The 12,309-nt window shown below is 50.8% G+C and overlaps 1 protein-coding gene across 1 annotated transcript; it reads right to left on the bottom strand.

The window, feature by feature from the left end:
- Nucleotides 1–8,581: 8,581 nt before the first annotated feature.
- On the bottom strand, nt 8,582–11,406 carry ARTN (artemin). The gene is made up of 3 exons (XM_003415550.4): nt 10,040–11,406; nt 9,562–9,724; nt 8,582–9,491 (listed from the first exon to the last, which is right to left on the bottom strand). Exons 1-3 carry the CDS (start codon nt 10,109–10,111, stop codon nt 9,040–9,042), a joined length of 687 nt encoding a protein of 228 aa, XP_003415598.2. The 5' UTR covers nt 10,112–11,406; the 3' UTR covers nt 8,582–9,039.
- Between the last annotated feature and the right edge of the window lie 903 nt (nt 11,407–12,309).

Here is a 12,309-nt window from a genome sequence, read left to right as displayed (position 1 = left end):
GAGCCAAAATATGACCTTGAGTACATTCCACCTGAATTTAGAGACCATCTGAAGAATAGATTTGACGCATTGAACACTAGTGACCGAAGACCAGATGAGTTGTGGAATGATATCAAGGACATCATACATGAAGAAAGCAAGAGGTCATTGAAAAGACAAGAAAGAAAGAAAAGACCAAGATGGATGTCAGAGGAGACTCTGAAACTTGCTTTCAAACATCAAGCAGCTAAAGCAAAAGGAAGAATCGATGAAGTAAAAGAACTGAACAGAAGATTTCAAAGGGCGTCTCGAGAAGACAAAGTAAAGTATTATAATGACATGTGCAAAGAGCTGGAGATGGAAAACCAAAAGGGAAGAACACGCTTGGTGTTTTTCCAGCTGAAAGAACTGAAAAATAAAATCCAAGCCTTGAGTTGCAATAGTGAAGGATTCCATGGGGAAAATATTAAATGATGCAGGAAACATCAAAAGAAGATGGAAGGAATACACAGAGTCGTTATACCAAAAAGAATTAGTCAATGTTCAGCCATTTCAAGAGGTGGTACATGATCAGGAACCGATGGAACTGAAGGAAGAAGTCCAAGCTGCTCTGAAGGCATTGGTGAAAAACAAGGCTCCGGGAATTGATGGAATATCAACTGAGATGTTTCAACAAACAGATGCAGCACTGGAGGTGCTCACTCATCTATTCCAAGAAATGTGGAAGGCAGCTTCCTGGAAGAGATCCATATTTATGCCTATTCCCAAGAAAGGTGATCCAACTGAATGTGGAAATTATAGAACAATATCATTAACATCACACGCAAGCAAAATTTTGCTGAAGATCATTCAAAAACGGCTGCACCAGTGCATCGACAGGGAACTGCCAGAAATTCAGGCCAGTTTTAGAAGAGGACATGGAACCAGGGATATCATTGCTGATGTCAGATGGATCCTGGCTGAAAGCAGAGAATACCAGAAGGATATTTACCTGTGTTTTATTGACTATGCAAAGGCATTCGACTGTGTGGATCATAACAAATTATGGATAACATTGCAAAGAATGGGAATTCCAGAACACTTAATCGTGCTCACGAGGAACCTTTACATAGATCACGAAGCAGTTGTTCGGACAGAACAGGGGATACTGATTGGTTTAAAGTCAGGAAAGGTGTACATCAGGGTTGTATTCTTTCACCATACCTATTCAATCTGTATGCTGAGCAAATAATACGAGAAGCTGGACTATGTGAAGAAGAACGGGGCATGAGGATTGGAGGAAGACTCATTAACAACCTGCGTTATGCAGATGACACAACCTTGCTTGCTGAAAGTGAAGAGGACTTGAAGCACTTACTAATGAAGATCAAAGACCACAGGCTTCAGTATGGATTGCACCTCAACATAAAAAAACAAAAATCCTCACAACTGGACCAATGAGCAAAATCATGATAAACGGAGAAAAGACTGACGTTTCAAGGATTTCATTTTACTTGGATCCACAATCAATAGCCATGGAAGCAGCAGTCAAGAAACCAAAAGACACATTGCATTGGGTAAATCTGCTGCAAAGAACCTCTTGAAAGTGTTGAAGAGCAAAGATGTCACCTTGAAGACTAAGGTGCGCCTGACCCAAGCCATGGTATTTTCAATCCCTTCATATGCATGTGAAAGCTATATAATGAATAAGGAAGACCGAAGAAGAATTGACACCTTTGAATTGTGGTGTTGGCAAAGAATATTGAATATACTGTGGACTGCCAAAAGAACGAACAAATCTGTCCTGGAAGAAGTACAACCAGAATGCTCCTTAGAAGCAAGGATGGAGAGACTGTGTCTTATATACTTCGGACATGTTGTCAGGAGGGATCAGTCCCTGGAGAGGGACATCATGCTTTGCAAAGTACAGGGTCAGCAGAAAAGAAGAAGACCCTCAACGAGGCGGACTGTCACAGTGGCTGCAAGAATGAGCTCAAGCATAACAACGATTGTGGGGATGGCTCAGGACCCGTCGTTGTTTCATTCTGTTGTGCATAGGGTCATTATGAGTTGGAACCGACTCAACGGCACCTAACAACAACAACAGCAACAACAAAGGGTTGAGGCAGAGGGCCCAAGAAAAAGCCCCTTTTCCCCACCCCTCCCCCAAGGCTAAGATCCCGACCTTGTTAGAGAGGGCATGACCATGGCGAAAAGGGTGAATTTAGAGCTGAGAGGCAATAAAGGCTATAAATTGATAACCTGTACAGACCCAATGCCCATTGTGTAAACTTATTTATCTTTCAAGACTTAGTTCAAGTGTCACCACCTCTGTGAAGACTTTCCTAACCCCTCTTCTTCTTCCTGCCGGGTAGAAATGATTCCTCTTCCTTTGTGATTGTAGGATCTTCCTCAGCCCCCACAACATATACGCCTATACCCCAATCATCAGGGGGCTTCTTTCAGGGGACTTGTGATGGTTGATTGCATTCTTTTGCTTAGTTGTTTACTGCCACCTAGAGTTGGCAGCTTTACAAATAAAATTTCAGAATACCCAGTTAAATTTGAATATCACATAAAGGACAAATATGTTTAGTGTAAATATATCCCAAGTATTGCATAAGATATACTTACCCTAGGAGCCCTTGTGGTGTAGTGTTTAAGAGCTACAACTGCTAACCAAAAAGGTTGGCAGTTGGAATACACCAGCTGCGTCTTGGAAACCCAATGGGGCAGTTTTACCCTGTCCTATAGGGTCGCTATGAGCCGTAATTGACTTGATGGCAACGGGTTTGTTTTTATACTTATACTAAAAAAATTATTTATTGTTGACCTGAAATTCAAACTTAACTGTCTTGTATTTTTATTGCTAAATCTGGCAACCCTACACCCACATCCTTCTCCATTCTCCAACTGGTCTTCATGAAGGCAGAACGTGTTTCTAATTGATCTCTGAATCCCCAGTAACTAGCCCAATGTAAGGTACTTAGTGTTCAATTAATGTTAAGAGAATGATGACTTCACTGGCTGCAGGGCTGAGAATGATTGGAGGGCGTTGAGACTGGAGACAGAGACCTCTTAGGAGGATGAGCAATAAACCATTCAAAAAATTATGAAGGCTTCAACAGAACAGCATTAGGAATACAGAAAAGGGGATGGACTCACGAGATCTAAGGATCTGATGATCAGTGGATAATGGAAGTGAAGGAGCTGAAGAGTCTAGGATGTTGCCTGAGTCTTTGGCTTGTGTCGCTGGATAGATTTTGGTGCCATTCATTGAGGAGGGAAAACTGGAGGAGGATGAGGAAACGGGGAGGAAGTTTGGAAGCTGGAGAGCAGGGAGCTTGTTGATGTGAGGTACAGAGCAGGGTAGAGAAGGATGGAGAGTGGATCTGAAGGGGCAAACAGAAGATATCCAGGACAGAATATGTTAAGTTTGAGGTCTCTGAGAATATGCAGGTAGAAGTATTGAAAATACAGACTTGGAACTCAGGAGAAAGGTCTAGGCTAGAGATAAAATGTGAGCATTCTCAGCACGGGGGTGGTAACTGAGACCATGAGAGTAGGTAATGTTCAGGGAGAGAGTAGAATGAGCAGAGAAGAGGATCCATGTCAGAGCTCTCAGGAACACGTAAGAGGCAAAGAGAGGAAGAGGAGGCACAAAGTAGTCTGTGAATGAGCAGCTGGAAGGATGGAAGGAAAACCAGAAGAGTATGGATCAAGAGTCAAAGGAAGAAGGTCTTCAAGGAGAGTTGACAAAGTTGAATGCTTTTGAGAGTTCAAAGGACTAAAGGCTCAGAAGTTATCTTTGGGTTTAGTAATGTCAAAGTCACTGGTGACCTCAGCAAGAGCACTTTTAGTGAAGGAGAGGTAGAAGGGGATTAATTTATTTTTTTCCCAAAGATGGGATATATTTGAACAAGTTTAAATGCAAACGGAAAGGAGCTATTAGAAAAAGGTTGAAGAATGGGGAGGGTTATTAATAACTGAGGATCCCCGATATGGGATCCTGAGTTCAAATGGAGGAGTTTATCTAGGAGGACATTAATAATATTATCTAGAACAGATCATCAAACCTTGGATGCCATGGGCTCCTCAGGCATCTCCAAAAGAGTTTTAGAAGGTCTGTACCACCACCAGTTACTGTCCGTCCAGTTCATTCTGATTCATGGAGACCCCTTGTGTGTCAGAGTAGAACTGTGCTCCACAGGGTTTTCAATGGCTGATATTTTGAAAGCAGATCACCAGGCCTTTCTTCCAAGGTACCTCTAGGTGGACTTGAACACCACCAACCTTTCAGTTAGCAGCCCAGCATGTTAATCACTGCAGGAAGTGCATGGACCCCCTAAGGTTGCTTACCAAATCTACGTATCAGTGAAGTTTTCAGCATTTTTTTGCTCTGGAGAGGGTCCATGGCTTTGTAGAGTTTCAAAGAGCTCTGCTGTTAGTTGCTGTTGAGTCAGTTCTGACTCATGGCATCCACATGTGTGCAGAGTAGAACTGCTCCATAGGGTTTGTGTGTGTGTGTGTGTGTGCATGCTAGATGAAGGTTTACAAAGCAAATTAGTTTCTCATTAAACAATACACATTGTTTTGTAACATTGGTTGCCAGCCCCACAATGTGTCAACATTCTCCCCTCCTCGACCTTGGGTACCCCATTTCTATTCATCCAGCGTTCCTGTCTCTTCCTACCTTCTTGTCCTTGCCCCTGGGCTAGTGTGCCCATTTAGTCATATATATACATGGCTGAGCTATTATTGTTTGTTTTATGGGCCTATCTAACCTCTGCCTGAAGGGTGAACCTGAGGAGTGACTTCAGTATTGACTTAAAAGGGTGTCCAAGGGCCATACCCTCGGGGTTTCTCTGGTCTCTGTCAGACTAGTAAGTCTGGTCTTTTTTGTGTGTGTGAGTTTGAATTTTGTTCTACATTTTTCTCCAGCTCTGTCCTGGAGCTTCTATCGTGATCCCTGTCAGAGCAGTCAGTGATGGTAGCTGGGCACCATCTAGTTATACTGGACTGAGTCTGGTGGAGGCTGTGGTAGTTGTGGTCTATTAGTCCTTTGTACTAATCTTTCCCTTGTGTCTTTGGTTTTCTTTATTATCCCTTGCTCCAGATTGAGTGGAATTGGTGGAGTATCTTAGTTGGCCTCTCACAAGCTTTTAAGTCCCTAGACACTACTCACTAAAGTAGGATGTAAACATTTTCTTTATAAACTATGTTATGCCAATAGAGCTAGATGTCCCATGGGACCATGGCCCCCAGCTCTCAGACCAGTAATTCGGTCTGTCTTCTGAGGTACCTCTGGGTGAGTTTGAACCTCCCACCTTCCAGCTAGTAGTTGAGCACTTAACTGTTGCACCAGCCAGGGACTCCTCAAAGGACTCTGTAACTCCACAACAGATTAAGAAACACTCCTCTTGAACAAGAAGGGTGATACCAAGTGCCACAAATTCTCCTAGATCTTTTCTCTGATCTCTTGGCTTTCTACCTACCCAAGCTGTCCTTTTCAAGATGAGGCCTCAGTCAGCCAGTCCATTGTGTTGCATGGATCTCTCGCCAGGGAAAAGATGGTGATCCCTGGACAAGAAAAGGGGAAGCTGTTGGCAAGGCCATCTGTTGGCCCAGGCTGCTGTGGGCAAGGGGAGCACATGGGACCTGGAACCATGGTTCCTGGCTGAAATGAATCTAGAGAGAAGTCTTTGGGCACTCCCTGAAGCTGGAAAAACTGTCATTTTAAAGTTGCCTGTAGCTTTCTGTCTTGTAAGAGGTGGCGATGTGATATCCCTTGGAGGGGACCACATCTTAGTTCTGGAAGATCACTCAGATGGGCAGTGTAGTTTTGCAAACGTGAAAACAGAGACCACAGTCAGAAATGGAGATGCCAGAGCCACCTGTGGTTCCCAGGAACTAAACTGCTCTGCCTGGTGTGATCATGTGACAGGCTGCCTCTGCTGTATTGTAGGCCAAGGTGCGGCTCTGTAGCCTACTTCCTGGAGGGGTGGGGCGGGGGGGGGACTTTTATTTTTTTTAAAGAGGGATTTGGGTTGTTCTGAGCTACAAATGTGTTGCTTGTGGGAATGTGTTCTCCAAAAACTTGCTATTTCATATGGAACTTTTTTGAGATGTTGGGCACAAACTCTTGAGGTCTGGGGTCAGAATGCACCTCAAGTTTGGGGCAGATCTACTCCCCCAGGGACTAGCAACTTGGGGAGTGTTGAGAGCTGGGGGTACCCGGACTCTGACCTCGTGTTCTCACTGTGAGCATTATCAAAGATGGCTGGTGGTTCAGTGGTCTCCCTGAAGTAGCTTTGAGAGCAACAAAGTCCACTGCTTTGCAGGGCCTGGAGGGTTTGGGGAGTAAGCCAGGCTTCCAAGTCTCTCCAGCATGGGGTCCCTGTCACCAATAACCCTGGAATTGATAGCATGACATCTTGCACCCCTAACCAGGCCAGGGCCCCCTTTGTGAACCCTCTGCAAGCTGAATGGCATGAGTCGTGGGGGTGGCAGGGGTGGAAACTGAGGATCTTGAATCAGTTTGCCGGTTCAATCAGTTCGAAGGCAGAAAGAGGGGACCAAGGGGCGCTTGAGGACAGCACGAAGGCACCACAGTTTTTGGAGCACCCAGAACACAGGAGAGTGGGAGCACAGACACGTGTCTCCTCCTTGACCCAGAGTGGCCCTTGGAGCTCCTGCCAGCTCCTCACTCTAGTCTGCATGAAGGGGGCACCTGTGCCAAAGCAAGCAGGCACTTAGCAGTTTGGAAGGAATTTCTGTTAACATTGTCCAGTGCCCAAGGGGCTGTACCTGCAACCCTGTTCTCACTCAACATCTCTCCCTGGATGCTCTCATCCATCCCTGGGTGCAGCTACTGCCCCTGTGCTAACAGCTCCCAAATCTACCTCCAGACCAGCATGTCCCACTACCTGCTGACAGCCCCCTGGATGTCCACAGTTCTTCCAAAAACCTGTGCCCATTTTATTCCCAAAGGAGAAAATCACATAGGCCTGCCCAGTACAAATCCATAGGACCCAGGAGATAAGTTTTCACAGGCCATGCAGAAAAGCTCAGGGGACTGCAGTGACCTTTTTTTTTTTTTTGCATTGACTTTTTGGAGATGGTTCAGGGACAGCATGAGAGGCCAGGGTCAGCACTGACCTTTCCTTTCTACCAGACACAGTTGTTTCCTCTCATCTTCCCATCCTGTTTCATACCACTTGTCAAATTGAATTTAAATAATTATTTATGTAATTGCTTATTTATTGTCTGTCTCTCCTACTATGCTTTAAGCTTCTTAAGGGCAGGGGTCATGTTTCTTCTGTATCTCTACTGTCTATCCATTATCTGTTACATCTGACATATCCAAACCAAAAAAACCAAACCCGTTGCTGCCGAGTCAATTCCAGCTCATGGCGACCCCCTGTGTTACAGAGTACAACTGCTCTATAGGGTTTTCTTGGCTGTTATCTTTATGGAAGCAGATCGCCAGGCCTTTCTTCTATGGCACCACTGGGTGGGTTTGAACTGTCAATGTTTCAGTGAGTAGTCCAGCACAGACTGTGACACCCAGGGACCTATTTGACATGTAGAAAACGAAAAAAACAAACCCATTGCCTTTAAGTTGATTCCGACTTAGCGGCCCTACAGGGCAGAGTAGAACTGCCCATAGAGTTTGAACTGCTGATCTTTTGGTTAGCAGCCAAGGTCTTAACTCCTGTGCCACAAGGGCTCCTCTGACACGTAATAGGTGCTTAGTAAATATCTATTGAATGTATACATGAATATCCTTGGTCATCCCCCAAGATTCAGGTCTTTCTGAAGGCCCTCAGTCCTTTCCTGTGCATCATCACCCTAAACCAGCCTCTCACTGCACTCTCCTTCCATGCCCTCAGCCTTTTCACAGGCACTTTCTTACCCTGGGCTGCCTCATGGGATATGGGTAGTGAACTCCCTATACTGACCCATCTGCAAGCAGAGGCAGCATGTGCACCTATCAGGATGCTTTCAAGACAGTTTCCTCAATGGTAGGACACTGCTCAATGACAGTGGGGTGTGGCAATGTGAGGTCCTCTGGGTCTTCACCCACAGAGCAGGAACTCAGGGATACCTGAGGTCACAGGGGTATAACTGTCACCACAGACGTCTCTTTCTCCGTTGTTAACCCAAGTGCTGGGGACTCTGCAGGGGCTGTGAGCTGGCTTGTATGCACTCTGCCACCCGACTCTGCCAGTGTTCTATGCCCCTCATCCCAGAGCTGCTGGGAGGGACAAGCAGTGGGAGGGCCAGGCCTGGAATGCAGGCCTGTGATTGCTGAGTGGGGCTGAAATGCAGGGGCGGAGTAACCAGCAAGCAAGGGACGCACGGGATTAACTGTTTATTTACTAATCTGTAGTGCACAATTTCACATGGGTTACTGTTTCACATCTTTGATGTGGTGAAAAACAGGTGAAATTGTGCACTACAGATTAGTAAGAAAGCACAAGTAAGCCCCTATGTCCCCTTCTCACTGGTGAATCCACCACTGCTGAAAGGTGTGAGCGGGACCGCCAGGGCATGATCTCCATCCAGCCTTCTGCCCATCCAGCCCCCACTGCCCAGGAAAGGATTTGACAGACCACAGAAGTAAATAAATAACTTAGAAATAATAAATAGGGGTCCAGCTCCCACAAATGAGTACAAGGCCAGCTCCACCATCGGCACTTTCAGCCATGCAGCTGCAACGTCTCCTTCAAACTCTGCCCCACCAGTCAGGCTGAGGCCTCAGACGCTGCTGGCTTCTCCGGAGTAGAGGTCCTAGGTCCGTGGCCTGATTAGTGCCAAAGTCTGAGTGGGTCCTAACGGGTCTCTGTAGCTGAGGCCTCTGGTGTCTGTGGTGCTAGGACCTGCAGGGAGAGGACCCTGGGGCCGCTGGTCCTGTCTTAGGTCCATCTCTCCATGGCTGCTGTCCATCACCTGGCTGGAGCCTCACCTCTGAGGCCTCCATCTCTGGTTGAGGCCCCTGGCTAGTGGGTCCCTACGGGAGTACTCCAAGCAGGAAGAGCCCTGGGTACCGGTTCAGTCCGAAAACCCTTTGGCGAGTCCTCAACCCAGGCAGCCGCAGGCAGTAGCTGAAAGGCTGTCCACGGTCCTCCAGGTACTGTTGACGTCCATGAAGGAGACTGCCTCGTAGCTCGTGGGTCGGCAGCAGGGCTGGCTGACGGGCCGGGAGCCCGGGGGCAGCCGCAGGACCCCAGCGCGCAGCAGGCTGGCCAAGCTGAGGTCGTGAGGGGAGCGCGCGCGGCGGCAGGAGCCGCTGCAGAAGCGGAAACGCACCAGCTCGTCGGAGCTGTAGCCCAGGCCAAGCGCGCGCACCGGCACTAGCTGCGCGCGCAGACGGCAGCCCCGCGCCCCCGCGGCCCGCGCGCGGCTCCTCCGGCCCCCGGTACGCGCCGCGCGGCTTCCGCGGGCGGGCGCGGGAAGGGAGGGCGCGGGCCGGGGAGGTGGGGGCGGCGGCCGCCGGGGTCTTCCGCCGCACAAACGGGCCGTGCGTCCCCCTGGAATGAGACGGAGTCATGCGCGGTTTCCCAGGCAGCCCCGCCCCCGCCCCCTCGTCCTCTCACATACCCTGCAGGTGGCCGGCGGGGGAAGCCAGGGCGGGCGCGGGTCCTTCGCGGGTGGCGGGGCTGCGGGACGCGGGGTCTAGGGAGGTCTCGGCGACGCTGCTCAACAGGGCCAGGGCGGCCAGGGTCGGCCAGACCGGGGACTGCGCAGAGGGCCAAAGCAGAGCCTCAGTGAGGAAGAGATTTGGGGCGGGGGAGCTCAGGGAAGGGCTGGAGCAGCAGAAATCAGAGAGGGAATGGGCTTCCAGTTGGGGATTTAAGTTCAAGGATAAGGTGTCAACCGACTGGGGAGCCCAAAGGAGGGATCACCTGAGGGCGTTGACATCCAGAGAATTCAGGCTACTTCTCCCACACTGTCAGTTCCTCCCTGGCCATTTCCCCTCCCACCTCTGACCCCTGCCCAGACCAAGCCCTGCTCTTCCTCCCAAGGTAAGCCCACCTCTCCCCAATACCAGTTGGGAGTCCCTGGGAAAACTACTCACCTGCTGCCTAGTCTTGGGGCAATGGGGTAGCACAGTAGGGGCTCCAAGTCCAGGCTCCATATCTATCAACATCAGGGGCTCTTGTCAGCCCTTGTTGACCTGTTCTCCCACCCTCCTCCTGAGGCAGCTTGGACCGTTGAGAGATGAGTTATCTCTTGAACAGGACATCCCTCCATCTCAGTTTCTACCTGAACTCCACCCAGGAGAAGGATAAGTTGCGGCACTGAGAACTTTACTGTGTGTGAAGTACTTTGTAGCTGTTCCCTCTTTCACAAACCATGATGGTATAATCCCCATTTCCCAAAAGAGCAAACAAGGCTCAGAGAAGCTCAGTAATTTCTAAGGTCGCAAGGCTGGAACTGCACAACTGGGAGGTTTCTTTTCCCAGCACCTTTCTGCTCTGTGCTGCAGGGCTGGAGCTGCCAGGGCTGTCTGGAGAAGGGAGTAGCTGGACACCCGTGGTCTCTATAGAGAGCCTTCACCCCATGCCACAGAGGAGGAAGCTGAGACCTGGAGAAAAATGATAGTGCTTGCTGGTCACCATGAGAGTTATTCGCTGACAGTGAGGCCCAGGCCTCAGCCTATGCTGCTGCACCTTACTTATCTGTGACTTCTGTTCTGGACCCAAAGCCCCAAGTTCACTCTTCTGAGCACAGATGTCCGCCCACGAACCAGCAGATGGCGGGATTGATGGGCCCTCGAACACCGGGGCTGGACCACAGCTTCCCATGGCCACCAGGGGGCAGCATATGCCAAGCCTGCAGACTCAAAGGGGGGGTGGGCTTTTCCATAACCTCAGCTCCACTCAGGCTTGAGCCACTCCCAGGAAGGCCAGAGAGGCCGCTTAGCCTGGTCATCAGAACTGAGCCACCCTGAGAACTGGTTCAGGTCACTCCCTCTTCCAACCTCCCGTGTATCTGGCAGCCTAGCCCTGCTCTAGAAGTTTCCCCCATGAGCCAGCCTTCCTGAGCCCCACTAGCCTTCATGAACTTCCACTGGCAGACACTCCCAAACACCCCTCTAGAGCCCTCACTGGCTGGCCTGCTCTTGAGTCCCAGCTACTCCCCAACCCCCTACACCAGCACACAAAATGCCTGCACACCTGTGGGCCAGGCCTCCCTCATCTGGTCCTTCATGGCACCTCTCAGTTAACTGGATGGAGAGTCCCGTGAGTCAGGCCAGTCAGTGACCCTTCTCACTGATGGAGAGAAGACCAGGTGAAAGGTCCGATCAAGGAAGACTTTAGAGCCCTCTGCACAAGGGGGAGCCCTGGAGCCGGTCCCTGGAGGGCAGGCAGCTCAGGCCCTCTCTCTCCCTCCTGGCCCTCTGGAACCCCTTGGTCCTCCAGCCCTTGCCTTCCCCGCCCACCAGCCCACTACTCACCATGGGACCCTGCTTGTGTTCTAGGCAATTTCCTCAGAGCCAGTGCTGGGCTTTCCCCCGCAGCTCAGATGGCTCATGCCCAGGGCTGTGCACCTGGCAGGGCCTCTTTTAGCCAAAAGCGCTGCATTTGCAGCCAGTCTGCGCCCTGTAGCGGCAGCGGGAGCCTCACATTACAGAGGGGACAAGGCTAGGGGGTCTGACAAGCGATAAGCGGGGGGACTGAAGGGGTTGGGAGGGGCGGAGAGTAATGCGGCGGGCCCAGGAAAGGGAGGATGCGAGAAAGGGAATGGAGGGGGTCCATCCTGCCCGCTCCCCCGAGCCGCAGACGCATCCAACCAGCCTGGGACGAGGGGATGGGCAAGCGGGCCGGCTTACCGTGGATGCGGGACTCTGGGCCTGGGTCGCAGCAAGGGCTGGGACCCGAAGGACCTGTTGCTGGCGGAGCCCGTGGGCCGAGTCTGGGGGCCGGGCCCAACTCCATCCCTCAGCAGCCTTCTGCCCGCCGCCGTCCGGTGTCAAATTCCAGCCCCGGCGTCACCGGATCCCGGGGAGGGGCCCCGAGCGCCCCCGCCCCGCCCCACCTTTCCGGGCTCACCTGGCCACTCCGCCCGCCGGATCCCGTCCCCTTCTGGCCCGGTTAGGACACCGAGGGGGGGTACGCTGGGAGGGTACCTGGGACACAGAGTGAAGAACACGGGCGGCGAAGAGGCGCGGAAACTGGGAGTACAGAGTTTGTAGACGGGCAAAGTTGGGAGTTGGGCCGGGCCGAGGGCGGGGAGGGAGAACGAGGGCGGGGAGAAAGGCGGACAAGCTGGTCCCCGCCTTGGGCCGCCGCCCCTGTGTGCGTCGCCAGGGGGTCCGGCCCGGCCGCCCCGCAGCTACTGAGC

This window comes from Loxodonta africana, chromosome 3 (assembly GCF_030014295.1).
Source record: "Loxodonta africana isolate mLoxAfr1 chromosome 3, mLoxAfr1.hap2, whole genome shotgun sequence".
Lineage (NCBI taxonomy): Eukaryota > Metazoa > Chordata > Mammalia > Proboscidea > Elephantidae > Loxodonta > Loxodonta africana.
This window is presented reverse-complemented; position numbering and strand designations above follow the sequence as displayed.